The sequence below is a fragment of the Danio aesculapii genome, chromosome 13, assembly GCF_903798145.1.
Source record: "Danio aesculapii chromosome 13, fDanAes4.1, whole genome shotgun sequence".
In the NCBI taxonomy this organism is placed as follows: Eukaryota; Metazoa; Chordata; class Actinopteri; order Cypriniformes; family Danionidae; genus Danio; species Danio aesculapii.
This window is the reverse complement of record NC_079447.1, coordinates 15,876,679-15,897,351: the sequence shown is the minus strand read 5'-3', so window position 1 is coordinate 15,897,351 and position 20,673 is coordinate 15,876,679. Positions and strand designations below refer to the sequence as shown.

Sequence of the window (20,673 nt, the reverse complement as noted above, 5' to 3'; positions counted from 1 at the left end):
ATTTCCTCACAATTCTACACACAATACCCCATAATAACAATGTGAAAAAAGGTTTTTTGAAATTGTTGCAAATTTATTAAAAATAAAAAAGCTGAAAAATCACATGTACATAAGTATTCACAGCCTTTGCTCAATACTTTGTTGATGCACCTTTGGCAGCAATTATAGCCTCAAGTCTTTTTAAATATGATGCCACAAGCTTGGCACACCTGTCTTTGGGAGTTTTTGCCCATTCCTCTTTGCAGTACCTCTCAAGCTCTATCAGGTTGGATTGAAAGCAATGGCGTACAGCCATTTTCAGATCTCTCTAGAGATGTTCAATAGGATTTAGATCTGGACTCTGGCTGGGCCACTCAGGGACTCATTCACCAAGTTGTTGTGAAGCCACTCCATTGATAATTTGGCGGCGTGCTTTGGGTCATTGCAGGAAGATGAACCGTTGCCCCAGTCTGAGGTTAAGAGCACTCTGAAGCAGGTTTTCATTCAGGATGTCTCTGTACATTGCTATATTCATCTTTATTGCATTCAAAATGTTATTGATCACCTACCTGACTAAAGCCTTTCTCCCCTGATCACTCAACTTACATGGCCGGCCAGCTCTAGGAGGAGTCCTGGTGGTTCAAAACATCTTCCACTTACGGATGATGGAGGCCACTGTGCTCATTAGAACTTACAGAGCAGCAGAATGTCTCAGGGGTCTACAGACAATTCCTTTGTCTTCATGCTTGGTTTGTGCTTTGACATGCACTGTCAACCCTGGGAGCTTATATAGACAGGTGTATATATATCGGCTTAGTCCCTTTATTAATCAGGGGTCGCCACAGCGGAAAGAACCACCAACTTATCCAGCACATGTTTTACGCAGCGGATGCCCTTCCAGCTGGAACCCATCTCTGGGAAACATCCATACACACTCATACACTAGGGACGATTTAGCCTACCTAATTCACCTGTCACATGTCTTTGGACAGTGGGGGAAGCCGGAGAACACGGAGGAAACCCACGCAAACGCAGGGAGAACATGCAAACTCCACACAGAAACGCCAACTGACCCAGCCGAGGCTCGAACCAGCGACCTTCTTGCTGTGAGGCCACAGCACTACCTACTGCACCACCACGTCGCCCCTAAACAGAGATTTATCTATTCATATTTCTGAATCCTAACAAATAAAACACAACATTGTCAAGGAAGTTTGTGTATTAGGGATAATTTTTAATGACAGATAAAAATATATGCAATTTTCTTCAAAAACGCATGCAAAACGCAGCATTGATTTTTAAAACACCAAAGTCCATGCTCCTGTAATCTTCATTCTCCATGCTAATTTCTAGTTATAAATAAAAATTTCATATAGGTTTGACTAGATCAGGCACTTTATATATGCATAAAGCATTACAGGCATGCATTATAAAAGAGTCTGTGTTTTAAAGTCACATTGACAATGTTAGGATTGTCTGTTTTTGAGCATGCCTATAAGTGCTTACACACAACAGCAGTGTATTAAATACATTTTTTTCTTTGCATTGTCCAAATGATTTCCATTCACACAGACACAAAATAACTAAAAAACTATTACGTAAGCCAGGCCCAGTAGTTGGCGTGGTCAATGTGTAAAAATATATTATGAGCATGTGCACGTTTCTCCAGTAGCCTAAAACTGTTGAACTGGTTGTCATATACTTGTGCATGCCAATAGCCTGAACATGTAATACATGTGTGCATAATTACCCCATTTTCGTTTTAAATAGATAGCCATGTGTATTATTCCAATACTGTTTAAAACTAAAATATTAATAAAAAATATTGAAATATTAATAAAAATTTTCTGGCTTTAGTTGAAAACCGATGTTGTATAAATGTAGACTAAAGAGCCAATCACACCAAGCATGATAACTATAAATATAAATTTAATGATTAATATATTTGCGCCCACACATACGAAGATTACTTTCCATTTATGCTTTTTTGGCATTACCCCCTTGTAACCAGCAGATGTCCTCAGTGTGTTACATTTCTAGCGCATCTGACCAGTGAATCCAGCTCATGTAATCTAATCAAACAAACAGAGTCAGAGATCACAGTCAGGGATAGGGGGGGGGATTCCAAGTTTTTTCAAGGGAGCCCTATTCAAAATACGTATGATTACAGGTCCAACATAATAATAAAATATATAGCTAAGCATTGCACTCTTAAGATTGCAACTTTCTCAAGTTTCTGTTTACATGTTTCTGTCTGCCTACATATAAATTATGAAAAAGTAAACAATGTAATGTGTGAAACTATCGAGCTTAATATGAAACGATAGACATTTTATTTTGTCCATATATATATATATATCGTATATATAGTAATATTAATTCATTAATTTCCTTCGGCTTAATCCCTTTATTAATCTGGGGTCGCCACAGAGGAATGAACTGCCAACTTATCCAGCATATGTTTTACACAGCAGATGCCTTTCCTGCTGCAACCCAGTACTGGGAAACATCCATACACACTCATTCACACACATACACTACGGCCAATTTAGTTTATTCAATTCACCTATAGCACGTCTTTGGACTGTGAGGGAAACCGAAGTACCTGAAGGAAACCAACACCAACACGGGGAGAACATGCAAACTCCACACAGAAATGCCAACTGGCCCAGCCGAGACACGAACCAGTAAACTTCTTGCTGTGAGGCGACAGTGCTAACCACTGAGCCACTGTGTCGCCTATATAGTCACATTGCATAGCTCAATTCATAATAATTTTTAGAACTCTATTATTATTTTTAGTTATCGTGCTTGGTGTGAACAGCCCTTTACTGTCTGTCTCTTGTGTAACAGACAACTTCTGTTAGGTAGGATTGGTGATTCCGCCCAACTGCAATGAACAGAGACTGGAGTTGTCAAGCTTCAAAACAGATTCACAATCCCACATAAATGGATTTTACACTATAGTTTGAGTCATCTGAAGCAATTTAACAGCTTGTGGGAAAAGACGAAATTCATTCAGTGATAATCTTCAGTTGTCTGTTAAGCATGTGTTCAGATCATAGAGCCATTAGTTGGGTCCTATTCAGAGACTGCATCCTTCAAGTCTGAATGTGTTACCGTGACATGACAAAAGACGTCCCAATTTGAAGCCTTCTTCAAATGCAGCCTTGAACTGAGTCCTGCATTTTCGGGTTGCTAGGTGACAATATTAGTCCTCTGTTCCCATTTAACAATGCTCAGGTTGGGCTCCACATCCTATGAAGGATGCAACCTCTGAACTGGGATGCTACTATTGATTTAGGTGAAACTGAGAACCAGATCAGTCCATTCAAATCAATGGTTCAGATATTTGAAGCTGATTAAAAGAGATTCAGCTAGTGAATGATTTAGGGGCCGATTACAGCGAACGCGATTTTACGTTCCATAAACGCGAGGCACACCGCACTGCCTTTTTTGTTGACAAGAAAAAAGAAGTGTGCTGCGCATTTTATGTTGCCAGGCAATGACTGAATTAGCAGCGTAATGTGTGCGAGGGTTGCTGTTGATATTGGTAGAATTTTAATTTTGAATAATATTGTGATAGTCAAGATTTGTAAAGTTATACAGCTCTGGATAGCTCAAAACAGCAACCGTAGTTTGTCTCCATAGCTGTCTTGACAACACAAACACGGAAGTTACCTCAACAGAAACCCCGCCTCTGCTGTCATTTGATTGGAAAACAAAACAGATGCGAATGACATAACGCGATTTTTCTGCTCAGAGTTGACTTTTTAGCAGTGCGCATCGGCAAAAACACAAGGTGCAGCAGATGGTTAAAATGCGAGGCATGCAGGGCACATAAGCGGCGCACAAAATGCTCGCGGCCGTTAGTAAACCTTTCAAAAAAGGCGCATCTCAATGCAAAAAGCGAGTTCAGTGTGATCGCCCCCTTATTCTCGAATCAGATTCACTCATAAGTATTTAGAGTAGACAAATTTAGATGACATCAACATTTTCACTGAATACATTTTTTTCATCTTTTTAAAGCCAAATAGCGCCAACTTAAATAAAATCAACTTAAATTAGTGGAAAAAATACATAATTTTGTTTCACAGAAAAAGAAAATAATGGTATGGAATATTACTAAGGTATGAACAAGCAATTCTACTTTTTTTCTCACAAATTCTCACAATTTCTCATAAATTTTCTCAAAAGCTTACAATTCTGACTTTTCCTTAAGAATATTTCTCACAATTTTGACTTTTTCTTAAGAATATTTCTCACAATTCTGACTTTTCCTTAAGAATATTTCTCACAATTTTGACTTTTTCTTAGAAATATTTCTCACAATTCTGACTTTTTCTTAAGAATATTTCTCACAATTCTGACTTTTTCTTAAGAATATTTCTCACAATTCTGACTTTTCCTTAAAAATATTTCTCACAATTTTGACTTTTTCTTAGAAATATTTCTCACAATTCTGACTTTTTCTTAAGAATATTTCTCACAATTTTGACTTTTTCTTAGAAATATTTCTCACAATTTTGACTTTTTCTTAGGAATATTTCTCACAATTCTGACTTTTTCTTAAGAATATTTCTCACAATTCTGACTTTTTCTTAAGAATATTTCTCACAATTTTGACTTTTTCTTAGAAATATTTCTCACAATTTTGACTTTTTCTTAGGAATATTTCTCACAATTCTGACTTTTTCTTAAGAATATTTCTCACAATTTTGACTTTTTCTTAGAAATATTTCTCACAATTTTGACTTTTTCTTAGGAATATTTCTCACAATTCTGACTTTTTCTTAAGAATATTTCTCACAATTCTGACTTTTTCTTAAGAATATTTCTCACATTTTGACTTTTTCTTAGAAATATTTCTCACAATTTTGACTTTTTCTTAGAAATATTTCTCACAATTCTGACTTTTTCTCAGGAATATTTCTCACAATTCTGACTTTTTCTTAGGAATATTTCTCACATATTTCTTTATGGTAAGCTTGCTATTATGAGAAGTAGGAAACAGGAAGTAGGTCATCGAAACTTGTAATTGTGAGTTACAAGGTCATAATTGCCTTTTTTTGCTGTGGTGGAAGACGATCATTTGTGCACCCTTTTTAACACCAACATATACTGAACCTAACTTCTATTATAACACTGTCCTTGACTACAAATTGCAGCATATTTTGATGTAAAATGTAATATAAACATAATAAAAGGAAACAGCTTTTGTGTCATCAGTAGCATGAATAAAAGAAAGTGCACGTTTTCCACTAAATATGGCCTTGGTGTGGCTCTGAGTCTTAAAATCATCGGAAGAAAGACATTTCTCCATTCATGAACTCGCTAGGTGACAATTACCTTGGCTGGAGCAGTAATGCATTTTGATTGGCTGCTGCTGAAGTTTTAAAGAGTATGTCACGATATGAGGTCATTGATAAGAGGCTGTATTAAGTGCTCTCAGACAGTGTCACGTGGGTGTTTGTATGTGCTTTCACAATTACATGCCTTATCTTTGTTTGACACTGTAAAAAGTTGCTTGCTCACTCTGCTTTTCTGGGTATTTTTGGCCTTGGCTGTCTTCTCCCTCCCAAAGGAATATCCAGCTGAATGCAGTTAGGTAAGAGTGATTGTATTTCTCTCTAAGCATCCAGCAGCGTGTGCCAGCGGCAGACCTGTTGGTTTCCGCTCTCCTTCATGTCCTGCCAGTGAAGAAGCTCCTCCTCGCCGCTGCTGTTCTGGCCCAGAGCCACCCAGCCTATCATCTCCTTACGCTTCATGTTCCGCCGATTGTAAATGGAGACCATTAATGTGACGTCAGACAGTTGGAAAAGAGCCACCTGGAAGACGAATGTCTCCTTGAAGACAGGATTGGGCTGGCTGCGACGGATGGACGTCTTACAGCGGGAAATCTCCTGTCCCATTGAGTTCAACAGAGTGAGCTTACCAAATGTATCTGAAAGAAAGAGTCAGGTCAATAAAGGCGGTTCAGACATTTACATTTATTCATTAAGCAGATGCGTTTATTAAAGTCTGCATGAACCAGAAGCTGTGATCTTTTTTTCCTATTGTGATGCAATTCCTAGAGAAACTGAGAAAACAGTGGGCGTGGCTTGTTTTTTCTACTGCAAGCTGATTGGATGTAGTAGAGTTGGCATTTCATTCAGAAATATCGTGAAAACAGTGTCTACTACAGGTGGTTTGTCAAGCCCACTCACCTGTGTGGAGCATATTCAGTATTGCACAATGTTTTTCAAAAAGTAGTTGGTGTTTATAAGGTGTCTGGTGCATATGGAGAGGAAATGAGTGTCTACTACAAGTGGTTTGTCAAGCCCACTCACCTGTATGGAGCACGCTTAGAATTGTACAATGTTTTTCAAGAAGTATTTGGTGTTTATAAGGTGTCTGGAGCATATGGAGAGGAAAAGAGTGTGTCCGACAGGTGGTTTGTCAAGCCCACTTACCTGAGTGGAGCACACTCAGAATTGCACAATGTTTTTCAAGAAGTATTTGGTGTTTATAAGGTGTCTGGTGGATATGGAGAGGAAAAGAGTGTCTACTACAGATGGTTTGTCAAGCCCACTCACCTGTGTGAAGCGCACTCAATGATTTTCCAGACCATTTGATTTTCTCTAAGATGAACTTACTTTCTTTCAATGTTACATTTCCTTCTTGGTTCGACTCAACATTTCAAAGTGCACCAAAATGTGTATATTTCAGTCACACATGAGTGCAGCTGTCTACTCATTGGTCAGAGTGCTCCTGTTAACATTCTGCTATGTCATTCTACATCTGCTATGTAAAATTTTGACACCTGAGAGTTTTCAGGCACAATAAATATAGATTACAATGTTTTAGTGGTGTGTGAATACTTATTTTTGAAATATTTTTTTTCAGAAAGGATTAATTAAATGAAACAAATAATACAGTAAAATATTTATAATATAGACATTTCTTTATTAATTTTAAATAAAGATGTACTTTTCCTTACTATTTATCAAAGGACCTTTAATAAATCTGAATCTGAAGATTAAAGTAATGGCTGCTGAAAACCCTAGTAATAATAATAAAGTATGTAATTTATATATTTAAAAATAAATTATGTAATATGTGATAAAATACATGACAATAAATTACATTTTTAAATATTTCAACCAAAAAATTAATAGTAAAAATATTTTGCTATATTTTTTGCATTTTTTTTATCAATAAATGCAAGCTTAAGGCACTACAAATAAAAATACTTATTAAAATACAAAAAACTATGTATAGTTTTTTTATTTAGTCTTTAAAGATGGATATACTATAAAAATTCTTTTTCAAAATGATGTAAATTAAAATTAAAATAATGTTAATATATAATTAAAATTATATTTCAGACTTTCTTCTATAAAATCTCATCTTTAATTAAAGGTTCATTAATTCATTCATTTTCCTTCTGCTTAGTTCCTTTATTCATCAGGGGTCGCCACAAGGGAATGAACCGGCAACTTATCCAGCATATGTTTTTACGCAGTGGATGCCCTTTCAGCTGCAACCCTCAGTCACACACATACACTACGGACAGTTTAGTTTATTCAACTCCCCTATACCGTGTGTCTTTGGACTGTGGAGGAAACTGGAGCACCCGGAGGAAACCAACAAGGGGAGAACATGCAAACTATACACAGAAATGCTAACTGGCCCAGCTGGGACTCGAACCAGTGACCTTCTTGCTGTGAGGCGACAGTGCCATCCACTGGGTCACAGTGTCGCCAAAAGAAACTATGCATATGCATATTATTTCTGCTGTGTTTTTATCAATAAATGCAAACTTAAGGCACTACAAATAAAAATAATTATTAAAATAGTTTTTGAACATGCTTATATACTATGAAAACACTTTTTCAAAATGACGTAAATTATTATTAAAATACTGTATAATTATATTTCAGACTTTCCTTTTTAAAATCTCATCTTTAATTGAATGATTTACATCCTTTTTTATTATTTGGATATTGTTTTCACTCATTTTTACCCATTAAAATTTTGAAATATAAATAAAATATAATAAATGCAGCCTTGGTAAGTTCAAAACCAGTTATTTTGACCAGTTAAATTTAAATCCCTGGCCTAACAAGACCATTAACACCAAATTGTGACACAGCATTACAACAAAAAAGTGTGTGTGTGATTTTCTCCAGTGGTGACGCATTGACTGAGAAAAGATTTAGGACTCAGTGATCGATTAAATGCCCTGTAACTCCATTCATCTTGCAACTTCATTGTGCGATGTGACTGTGACAGACTAAGATTGATACCCGTAAGAAAGAACAACCTGACATGTGACCCAGAACACGATGTGTAATGATGAAGAAACATTCGAAATGCGGGGCTCCTTTGTATCGAAGGGAGTTACTTGTAGTACATTTACTCAAAATCTATATCAGATGATTATTTGCTCAAGAGTCGCTCCTGGTGGTCTAATGATGCCTGTAAATGTGAGCGGGACGTCAAGGTTTACCTGGTGGTCTGTTGACTGCGAAGTTACGGAAGTGGCTGCCTTTAATGATCTCCACAGAAAGTCGTCCTGTGGTGGCGTTGTAGGATAAACCCAGCAGCAGTTCTGGATTTCCAGCGTGAGACACAGACAGACTGGAGGAAGCACTGTCAGTCTGAGCGCTGAAAGAGGTCTGCGCGTCTACCGTCTGCAGAGAAACACACATCACCTAATTATTGCTTGCATAAAGTGTAGATCTGCAATGATATCAGCAAATGAACTGCACTGCCAAAAAGAGTTTTGAAAACAGTACAATAGGTGCAAATGAATACCTAAATAGAACAAACAGTTGAGGTCAAACCTATTTGCTCTCCTCTGAATTTATTTTTCTTTTTTAAATATTTCCAAAATGATGTTTAACAGAACAAGGAATTTTTCACAGTATTTCCTATAATATTTTTTCTTCTGGAGAAAGTCTTATTTGATTTTATTTTTGTCTACAATAAAAGCAGTTTTTAATTTTTAATAAGCATTTTAAGATCCCCCTTAAGCAATATTTTTTTCTATTGTCTACAGAACAAAACACTGTTTTACAATGATTTGCCTAATTACCTAGTTAAGACTTTGGTCACAGTTTATTTTGATGATCTGTTTGTTGAATTTAGGTTACATTGAATCTACATGACAACCAATTCTCATTAGATTATAAGTAAACTGTTAGGGTTGGGGTTAAGGTTAAGTTTCTTATAGTCAGTTAAATGTCTGTTGAAGAAGCAGTATCAACAGATGTTAAGCAAACGGTCTTTTAATACTCAAATGAACCATCAAAATAAAGTGTTACCAAGACTTAAAAGTTACTTTAAATTGAATACTAGTACCTTGAAAAATATCTAGTAAAATATTATGTACTGTCATCATGGCAAAGAGAAAAAGAAATCAGTTATTAGGAATTAAATATACAGGGAGGCTAAGAATTCATGAGGGCTTATAATTCTGACTTCAGCTGTATTTGAACATTTTTTAAATTGCCAATTTACCATGCCAGCGACAAATTTTGTAACAGTTTTTTAAAGAATCTAAATAAAAGAAAATACCACTTAACTCTTTATACTTCAAAATGTCATATTTTAATTCTTGTCTTTCAAATAGAACTTCTTAGAAATTACAATGCGAGATGTTTACTAAATAATAACTATTAATATTTATAATAATAAATAAATAATATTTCAGAATAAATTCTGAATATATAACCTGTATCTTAGAAAAAGTATTTTTTTAAAGGTTTTGTGTAAAAATAAAATGTTGAGTTGTTATATTTACGTTTAATAATAATATAACAAATGTCATTTTTTGGGAAATTGAGATTTATACATACTAAATGCAAAAATAATTATGGATTCCATTGATGTATGGTTTGTTAGAAAGGGACAATTTTTGTACAACTATTTAAAAATCTGGAATCTGAGGGATCAAAATAATAATAATAATAAAAAAACAAAAAAAAAAAAACAAATGAAATATGGACAAAAATCACCTTTAAAGTTAAGTTCTTAAAAACATTACTTATAAAAATTGAGTTTTCATATATTTACACTAGGAAATTTATTAAATGTCTTCATGGAACTTTATATTACTTATATAAAGATTAAAATTACTTAATATTCGGCTAAATAGTTGGCATAAAGTGTTTGTTACCTTTGACTATATTGTCAAAAATATACCTGTGCAATATAAGACTGTTTTGGTGGTCCAGGGTCACATATTTTATACTATAAACATATTTTATACTATGATACTTGAATTAGTATTAATATTATTAATACTTGAATTATTATTCGAATTAAGGGCACACTTTGCAATACATTTTCATTAGTTAATGTTAGTTAATGTATTTACTAACATGAACTTATACAGCATTAATTAATCATAGTTCAACCTTTACTAATCGATTATTCAAATCCAAATTCATGCTTAGTTAACGCACTGTGAGGAAATATGAACTAACAATGAGCAACTGTATTTCGTTAACTAACATGGAAAATACTGTAATAAATGTTTGTTTGTTCATGTTGGAAAATGCATTAACTAATACAACCTTATTGTAAAGTGCATTTGCAGTGGGCTCCCTTCTAAAAAGCTATCAAAGCAAGTAGACACAAACCTTAAGATTACTGTGTGGCTCCAGCACCAGTGTGGTCTCGAATCGTCCTGTGTGTTTGAGTCGGCTCAGCCTGTACAGCGTCTCTCCCATCATCCTCTCTCTGTTCATCTTCCCCAGCGCGTACAGCCGAAAGCGCAGAGCAGATGAAGGCAAATCCCCGGGCTCCAGATGCGAGAACCTGAAGGTCTCCTCAAACATGGGCATGGAGCCCTTTTGGACGGCCGTCTTGTGCCGCTGCCGTTTGCCAGGTAACAGCACCACATGCACCTGCCAGGAGTCCATGCCACTGCGGGCCTTGTCTGGAATACCTTGAGCCATGATCACAGTGACCAGGAGCCGGTGGGTTTCAGCCCGATAGTCCAGAGCTATTATAAGGTCACCACATATGGAAATATGGCCACGAGGGGAAGAGCTCAAAGGGTGAGACGGAGATTGATCGTGCTGTTGGAGAGAGAAAAAAAAACTAATTTGCAGGCATAAATACAAACATACTTAATGTGTATGTAAACAGACAGATCTAAACACACTGTATACACAGCATCCTACTCTCTCACACCTCTTGTCAGATGGTTTTTCTGTGATACATAAACACAAGGTGTTTCCTGTAGCGACAATTATGAGTGCTGCAATTATAATTTGTAGGAATTTTCATTAGAAATTAGTCCTCAAAATATTTTAGGATATAGAAGACTTGCATATCCTCTTAAAGCCCAAGGTGTTTTTTACATGCATTTTTTATTTCTCTTTGCTATTTGGGCTTATTAGAACCTAATTAGAATAAAAATCTAAGTATCATCTTTTGATATGATGTACTTTTAGAGAAAAATGATGTCCATATATGTGGACTCGTGGTCCGAATTTACATAAAACACTTTTTCCTGAATTTTTTAATGCATATATAACATAGAATTTGAATTTGCTTTGACTATCAGAGAGTAAAAACAAAATTTTTTCCCATTTTGGACAGTTAAAAATAGGGTTTGGGATATTTCATATCCTGCAAAACAGTTGCAGGATGACACTGTATGACTGTCACAAAATATAAAACCTTCAAAGTATTTTAAATAGCCACCTAAGAGCTAAAATGTGCTGTCCATGTATGACACTCAAGCCCTAGGAGGTTATAAAAAATATTCAAATGTAGTCATTCATTCATTCATTTTCTTTTCGGCTCCCTTATTAATCTGGGGTCGCCACAGGGGAATGAAACGCCAACGTATCCAGCATATGTTTTACGTAGCGAATGCCCTTCCAGCTGCAACCCATCACTGGGAAACATCCATAGACTCTCATTCACACACATACACTACGGACAATTTAGCTTACCCAATTCATCCTAGCGCATGTCTTTGGACTGTGGGGGAAACCGGAGCACTTGGAGGAAACCCACGCGAACACAGTGAGAACATATTCAAATGTAGTGAAAAACGTAATAATCTTAAAGGGTAATATTACTAATGATGATATGCAAAATAAGTATACTAATGCAAATTAAGAGAATATTTAAAAAAGAAATAAAACTATTTTATTTTATATGAATCAATATTTTATCCAGCAAACTTTGTGTTTAAATTTAAATATTTATTTCAAACATGTTTTATAAAAAATTCAAATGTATTGTAAAACTTAGCAATAACTATAATAGATTTGGGCGATGTCGACCAATTTGGCATTGTACGATGTCTAATGTGAAACATCAAGATGGAGGATGGCATCGTTGTTGTAGGTGGCAGTGAATTAATTATTTATTAATAATTAATTAATTCATAAAGAATTAATTATTTGTAGCCTACCGTTTCAATTACCTGACTTTGTTTACGCATAACCAAATCATAAATAAATAAAGATAAGTTACACACAAATTTCCACCTGTCAATCACTTTTTCCATGGGACTCTGGCATGAATAGGCAGAGTGATCAGTGTCTTTATAATGGTGTCGATAAACTTGACTGGTAAAAAAGGTGCACAACCAACAGGAACCAGCCAACAGTACCTGAGGTTTCCGCTAAAATTACTAAGTACAAGCGTGAAAGCGAAAGATTGAAGCAGTGTACTGAAGCTGTGACTGACTGCTGGAGCTCAGACGCGTGGATATGCTTCAGCGTGACAGAGTGTGTGTGTGCGATCTGGCTAGATGAAACGCCAGAGTGGATGTGGATTGTTTTTTGTTTTAAAATGTAATTTTAAAACAAAGACGTATCAGTGTAAACGGGGACTAAGTGTGTATTTGTCGTGAGTGGGTTGCTGCTGCGACGGGGGCTCGGCGGAGGATCACGATGCTATCGGCCATCAGTGATGGATGATGGCATCGTCTATTGACCCAACCCTAAACTGTAATAATAATAATGATATGCAAAATAAGTATATTAACATAAAGTTCTTATTTTTTAATATAAATCAATATTTTATCCATCAAATTTCTTGAGTATTTTTTTTATAATTTTTTTTTTTTAAACTTCATTCCAAATGTAGTGTAAACGTATTAATGGTATTACTACTATTAACAATGATATGCAAAATAAGTATACTGGCCTAAAAAAAATAAGAGTTTTATATTATATTATTTTTTAATACGAATCAAAATTTTATCCATCAAATTTTCTGTGTGTATGCTTTTTTATTTCAAACTTATTTATAAACAACAACAATACAAATAAATACAAATAATAATAGAAAATGATGCTAAATATGTTTTTGCAAACCATAAAACATTTTTCAGAATTCTATAATAATTGAAAAATACTGGAGTTTGTCTTGGTTTGATCTGCATTTCTGCCAGAGCTGTTGTCAATATTGCCTGAATTGATGGGATAGTGAATGCTGAAATGTACAGATAAGTTTTAATTTGTAATGTAATTTCAACTAGAAAGCCCCTATTTTGTAATAGTTTATAAATGTAAATAATATATAAATGTCACTAGTGGTCAAATTAACATGTCCTTACCAAATAAAATTTTATTATTTATTAATTTATATAGTTCTTCCTCTCTGATGCACACAAGCACACCCACCTCAGGACTCCATGTAGGGAAGCTTTCCGTGACGTCACTGTTGTCATAACCCTGATTGTCCATTGCCAGACTCCTCTGTGGGGTTTGCCGCCCTACACTGCCCAGCCGACTGCCCTCATCTCTGGGTAGAGCCTCCAGACCATCCCCTGTGTCCTGGGAGCCCACGGAGATCTGCTCCGCCATCAAAGAGAGGGGGTCTGTGGGGGTCCGGCCCTCAGGAAGAGGACTCTGAGATAAAGGGTCTCTCGGCTCAGACCCTACACGTCTCCTGGATGTGAGAGGGTCTTGAAAACTCTGGACACTCTTTCTCTCGGCTTCTATATATAGAATGAACAAAATAATTTCAACTAATGTGTTTTAAAGTGGGACTAATGTTCACTTTAAAATAAAACCTTACAGATATTCATAATAATGCATAAAAATTGCAGGATGAAAATGGCAAGATGTGCATAAAATCTTAAAATGTACATAAAAACTGAGGCAAATACCTTTTTTAATGCAATAAGACAATAAAATGCCAACTAATTAAATCAAAGTTGCAAAAACATCTAAGCTGAACTAGTATTATTGCTTGGGCTTAGTTAAGATGACGTGTTATTAAAGGGATAGTTCACCTAAAAGTGAAAATTTACTCCATATTTACTGCACCTAAAGTGGTTACGAACTGCTATAAGTTTCTTCCTTCTGCTGAACACAAAAGAAGATATTTTGAAGAAAGCTAAAAAAAAAAACCTGTAACCACTGACTTCCATAGTACACTCTCAGAAATAAAGGTACATGAGCTGTCACTGGGGTGGTACCTTTTCAGAAGGTACAAATTTGTACCTAAAAGGTCCATATTAATACCTCAAGGGTACATATTAGTACCTAAAAATATTAAGAAGAACGCTATTGTACTTTTTAGGTACTGATATGTACCCTTGAGGTATTAATATGGACCTTTTATGTACAAATTTGTACCTTTTGAAAAAGTACCACCGCAGTGACAGCTCACGTACCTTTATTTCTGAGAGTGTAGGAAAAACAAATACTATGCAAGTCAATGGTTACAGCAGGTTTCCAACATTTTTCAAAATATTTTCTTTTGTGTTTTACAGAAAAAGGATACTCATAAAGGTTTGAAACAAGTAAAGGGTAAGTAGACAAATGCGATGACAAAATATGCATTTGCGAATTATCCTTATATACACAATTATTCTTTTAAAACATGAATGTTTTAAATAAATGTTTGCCTCCCACTAAAGCTCTTCAGATCATAAGATGTGACTTTTAAAGGAGGTAATCAACAATATTGCAGCATGGGGGTTCGGTGGTTAGCACTGTAACCTCACAGCAAGAAGGTCGCTGACTCAAGTCCCGGCTGGGTCAGTTGGCATTTCTTTATGGACTTTGCATGTTCTCCCTGTGTTGGAGTGGGTTTCCTCTGGGTGCTCCGGTTTCCCCCACAAGTTCAAAGACATGCGCTATAGGTGAATTGGGTAAGCTAAATTGGCTGTAGTGTATGTGCGTGAATGAGTGTTTCCCAGTGATGGATTGCAGCTGGAAGGACATCCGCTGAGAAAGCATATGCTGAATAAGTTAGCGATTCATTCCACTGAGGCAACCCCTGATTAATAAAGAGACTAAGCCGAAAAGAAAATGAATGAATGAATGAATTTCATAAATTTATAAAAATATAGTTATATAAAATATAACCCAATTAAAAAATAAATAAATAAATCACAGAAAAAAATAAATTAATACTTAAATAACTATTGCACAGTTTGTTATAATATTAACAATTTATGCAAGTTGAACTATTTATTGATTTATTATTACATACTATCTATCAACAATATAAGACGGTATTATACAAAAGTCTTATAATGACAGGATAAAAACGATCATGAAACCGCACTGATTTGCTCCTCAGGTTACTGTGAGTTTGGGTTTAGGGTTGGGGTAGGTGTCGACATTCATAAAGCACGATATTGGACTCCGTGCCACCTACAAGACATTAAATAAATAAAAACTCCAGGTTTGTACAGCCCACTTGGAGCTCAAGGCCCACCCATTTGGAGCTGACTCCGACCTCCGTTTATACTCTTCTCAAAAGATGTGGCTCAGAAGATGGTAGTCTATGATGACCCCCCCCCCCCCCCCCTTATAAAAGTGATTTTTTCGTATTAGGTCCCATTTAATAAAAGAAGATGTCTGTGGTCAAGAGAAAATTCTCCACTTAATTTCTTTGCACTCTGAGAAACAACTGACATATTGAAGAGAGCTCATTTAAAACGCCATAGTGTAGTTCAAATGAATGAACTACGATGTTTAATAGGACCAGGAGATATTTGATTGAGAGCTAAAGACACAATTAACAGCTCTGCAACACACACACACACACACACACACACACACACACACACGCACACACACACACACACACACACATATATACTCTCTTTCCCTGAACATTTCATTCATTCATTTTCCTTCAGCTTAGTCCCTTTATTTATCAGGGGTCGCCACAGCGGAATGAACCACCAACTTATCCAGCACATGTTTTACGCAGCGGATGCCCTTCCAGCTGCAACCCATCACTGGGAAACATCCATACACACTCATAAACAACGGACAATTTAAGCTTACCCAATTCCCCTATAGCGTCTTTGAACTCCATTCAGAAATGACAACTGACCCAGTCAAGGCTCAAACCAGCAACCTTCTTGCTGTGAGGCGACAGCGCTACCCACTGAGCCCTCCCTGAACATTTACCAAATGAAATTTTATTGACACTCTGACATATCATAATTGCAGGACAAGCTCCTCTGACCAATCCGACTCCTCTTAGTAGACGATAATGATACTATTTAGGTCTTTAAGTGCTTGTACTACGTGACTCGGTGCATTTCACTGAATGAAGTCTCTTTCAGGGCACAAACTGTTCCACTCAGCAGCAACCAATTAACTGCAGACATATCGCCATAGCGACCAGAAAAGACGCTTTTCCATGGCAACTGAAAAAATTTAGCTCCATACAGGAAGAATTCAATTGACACGAACAACTGGTTAGAAGCTGATTTAGGCTCAGAAACGTCTCATCACAATGTACAGTCAGACCAGAGATGTTGACAGAGTATCAAGCAGGATTAAGAGTGACATGTCAAGCAGCACATTTGTAAATATTTATAAAAGGCGTTTGGGTTTGAATCATTTAAATATTCATTATGTGATTCAAAATGTTGAGGTCTTGAGTTGTTTCTAGAGCATATAAATTATTTTTATATTATATTATATTATATTATATTATATTATATTGTATTATATTATATTATATTATATTATATTATATTATATTATATTATATTATATTATATTATTATGAATTATTATATTATATTATGAATTATTAGATATTATATTATATTATATTATGAATTATTAGATATTTTTATATTATATTATATTACATTATGAATTATTATATATTTTTATATTATATTATATTATGAATTATTATATTATATTATATTATATTATATTATATTATATTATATTATATTATATTATATTATATTATATTATATTATTATGAATTATTATATTTTTTATATTATATTATATTATATTACTTTGAATTATTATATTTTTTTATATTATATTATATTATATTATATTATATTATATTATATTATATTATATTATTATTTTATATGATATGATATTATATTATTTTATATTATATTCAACTATATTATACTATATTATGAATTATATTATATTATATTATATTATGAATTATATTATATTATATTATTATATTTTGAATTATTATATATTTTATATTATATTATGAATTATTATATTATATTATGAATTATTATATTATATTATATTATATTATATTATATTATATTATATTATATTATATTATATTATATTATATTATATATTTGAGTTTGGCCTTATTCAGCATTCTGGTTTGGCACAGTTCTATATAAACATGCATTTTATCATGTTGTTTGTCAAGAGTAGTTTTTGCATCCTATTATCGTTAGGTAACATTTTGATTTAGCTTTTGTTTTTATATTTTATGTTTTTATTTTAGTAATTCAGTAATATTGTTGTGTTTTATCATTTTTCATTAGTTTTAATTTCAGTATACACAGTGCATCTGCAAAGTATTCATAGCGCTTCACTTTTCCACATTTGTTTATGTTATAGCCTTATTCCAAAATGGATTAAATTAATTTATTTCCTCACAATTCTACACACAATACCCTATAATGACAATGTGAAAAAAAGATTTTTTTGAAATTGTTGCAAATTTATTAAAAATAAAAAAGCTGAAAAATCACATGTACATAAGTATTCACAGCCTTTGCTCAATACTTTGGTGATGCACCTTTGGCAGCAATTAGAGCCTCAGGTCTTTTTGAATATGATGCTACAAGCTTGTCACACCTGTCTTTGGGTGTTTTTGCCCATTCCTCTTTGCAGCACTTCTCAAGCACTATCAGGTTGAATGGGAAGCGACGGTGTACAGCCATTTTCAGATCTCTCCAGAGATGTTCAATAGGATTTAGGTCTGGGCTCTGCCTGGGCCACTCAAGGACATTCACGAGCCACTCCATTGATATTTTTGCGGTGTGCTTTTGGGTCATTGTCCTGCTGGAAGATAAACCGTCGCCCCAGTCTGAGGTCGAGCATTGTGAATCAGGTTTTCATTTAGGATGTCTCTGTACATTGCTGCATTCATCTTTCCCTCTATCCTGACTAGTTTTTTAGTTCCTGCTGCTGAAATGGTTTGTGCTTTGGCATGCACTGTTAACCCTGGGACCTTATATAGACAGGTGTATGCCTTTTTCTGTGTCCAATCAACTGAATTTACTACAGGTGAACTCCAATTAAGCTGCTGAAACATCTCAAGAATGATCAGTGGAAACAGAATGTACCTGAGTTCAGTTTAGAGCTTCACGCCAAAGGCTGTGAATACTTGTGTACATGTGATTTTTCAGCTTTTTTATTTTTAATAAATTTGCGACAATTTCAAAAACTCTTTTTTCACATTGTCATTTTGGGGTATTGTGTGTAGAATTTTGAGGAAATAAATGAATTTAATCCATTTTGGAATAAGGCTGTAACTTAAGAAATGTGGAAAAAGTGAAGCGCTATGAATACTTCCTAGATGCACTGTGTATATAATCTCTAAAAAAAGATCTTTATTTTGTATTGGATTCAAGTCAGGTGATTGGCTGGGCCATTCTCCACCCTGATTTTCTTTCTCTGAAAGCATTTTCCTTGGCTGTGTTTTGTATCATTGTCTTGCTGAAATGTCCACCCTGGTCTCATCTTCATCATCCTGATTATGTAGATGTTGGACTGAAGCAGCTGTCATTAATTTACAATGACGAAGGGCAGAAGGTTGCTGAATAACTTCTGAGAGATTTTAGCTGCTGTCTGGGCTTTCACTGCCTTTCTACACCTCCGTTTCGTCATGTGTTCAATGCTTTTTTTTCTTTTACACATAATTTAATTTGTAAACTAATTAGATTAGATTTCTTTTCATATACTGTATGTTTTTCTTTGGTTGTTATCAACATCTGGTGAAAATTTTAAGTCAACAGCACCGTTAGAAATATGTTTACTGAGAAAAATAGTAACATGTAGAATACTTATTTCCCCCACTGTAAGTCGTTTCAGCACTTGAGCTGAGTAACAAATGATTTTAGTTAGTTTGTAAGGCAACATTCCAAATGTTGGCCTATTTTTTTAAATTGTGTATCTTTTAGATTTATTTTTTAGTACAGCTTTTAAGTTCTGAATATGATTTTAATTGTTTTATTTAACAAAAGCAACACTGGCTAAACCTAAACTTAAATAGTTAGAAATATGCTTATAATCTAATATAGTTTTCAGCAATAAATCACAGAAAATTACAATCAGTCAAGGTGTTACTTTAATTAAATTTTAGTGGCATTTTATTTGATACAACAAAAGTTAACCTTTTTAATCATAATCATCCACACTCATGCATAGTTCTAGAGTAGAAATGCTTTTAAAATAACTGGATTTCCTTATTAAATCAAGTCCATTTCTTACATGCATTTCGCTTTCCTTCTTTCTAAACCATGTCCCTGAGATGAACATATCACCATGTCAACAAGCTGCTTCAAATAATAATGCAACATTCAGCGGGACTGACATAAGTGTCTGTCAGCGTATTATGCAACCATAACTACACAATGCATAATTATACATACATTTTTGTTATCAAATAGGTGTATGTGGGTGTGCGTACCTTCACAGTCAGAAGGCTCTGTGCTTCCTTCTTCCTGGTCAGAAAGCAGTCGATTGAATTTGTGATGTTGCCCTGGTGCATTCTGGGGGTTAATCTCCGTAACCCCTGAACGGAAGCTTTGAGAGCGGGAAACGGAGATCTCAAAATGCTTGGCTAACTCATCGTCGCTGTCTGATGAGCTGGAGATCTCTCCGTCATCGCCGTAACTATTCACTGCAAAACACACATAAGACAGGGACACATTAGGCAAAGGATAAACGAAGAGAAACCTGAACTTCACACGCTTCATAGCTGATCTATATTAAACGGATAAATACCCTTAAGTGTCTGGAACTTATAATGTAATGGAAATAAAGCATTTTCAATAGTTTTGAAAATTGTATCTTATTTATTTACACAGCCATAATATAAAAATAATAGTAGTACTAGTAATAGTAGCGATAGTAATACCAGAATGAAAAAAAAAAAAATCACATTTAATCAAAATAACACAATGCATTGGGTTAAATTATATAACTCATTGCATTGGGTTAAAATAACCCATAGTTGGAAAGGTGCTATAATAACCTATAGATGGGTTATATGTAGGGGTATTTTTAATCCAACTATCTTAATAGAGTAGCATAATAAGCTATACTAACTAGCTGTTTATTAATAGTTAGAAAGGTAGAAGTTGGGTTTAGGTTTTGGGTAAGATTACTGAACCACCGTGATGACAGACTTTGGCTGAGGGATTTTAGAGTGAGCAAAACAACATTTCAAATGTTTAACAAT

The 20,673-nt window shown here is 34.7% G+C and overlaps 1 protein-coding gene across 2 annotated transcripts in view; it reads right to left on the bottom strand.

Moving 5' to 3' along the window:
- Positions 1–4,840: 4,840 nt before the first annotated feature.
- The window catches only part of syt16 (synaptotagmin XVI), a 40,675-nt gene continuing 24,842 nt past the window's right edge, over positions 4,841–20,673 (bottom strand). For both annotated transcript variants that reach the window (XM_056471185.1, XM_056471184.1), the window contains 5 exons: positions 19,900–20,112; positions 13,620–13,936; positions 10,608–11,048; positions 8,471–8,654; positions 4,841–5,923 (listed from right to left, as the gene is read on the bottom strand). In XM_056471185.1, coding sequence (XP_056327160.1) covers positions 5,610–5,923; positions 8,471–8,654; positions 10,608–11,048; positions 13,620–13,936; positions 19,900–20,112 — 1,469 coding nt within the window. In that variant the 3' untranslated portion in view covers positions 4,841–5,609. The remainder of the gene's footprint in view (positions 5,924–8,470; positions 8,655–10,607; positions 11,049–13,619; positions 13,937–19,899; positions 20,113–20,673) is intronic.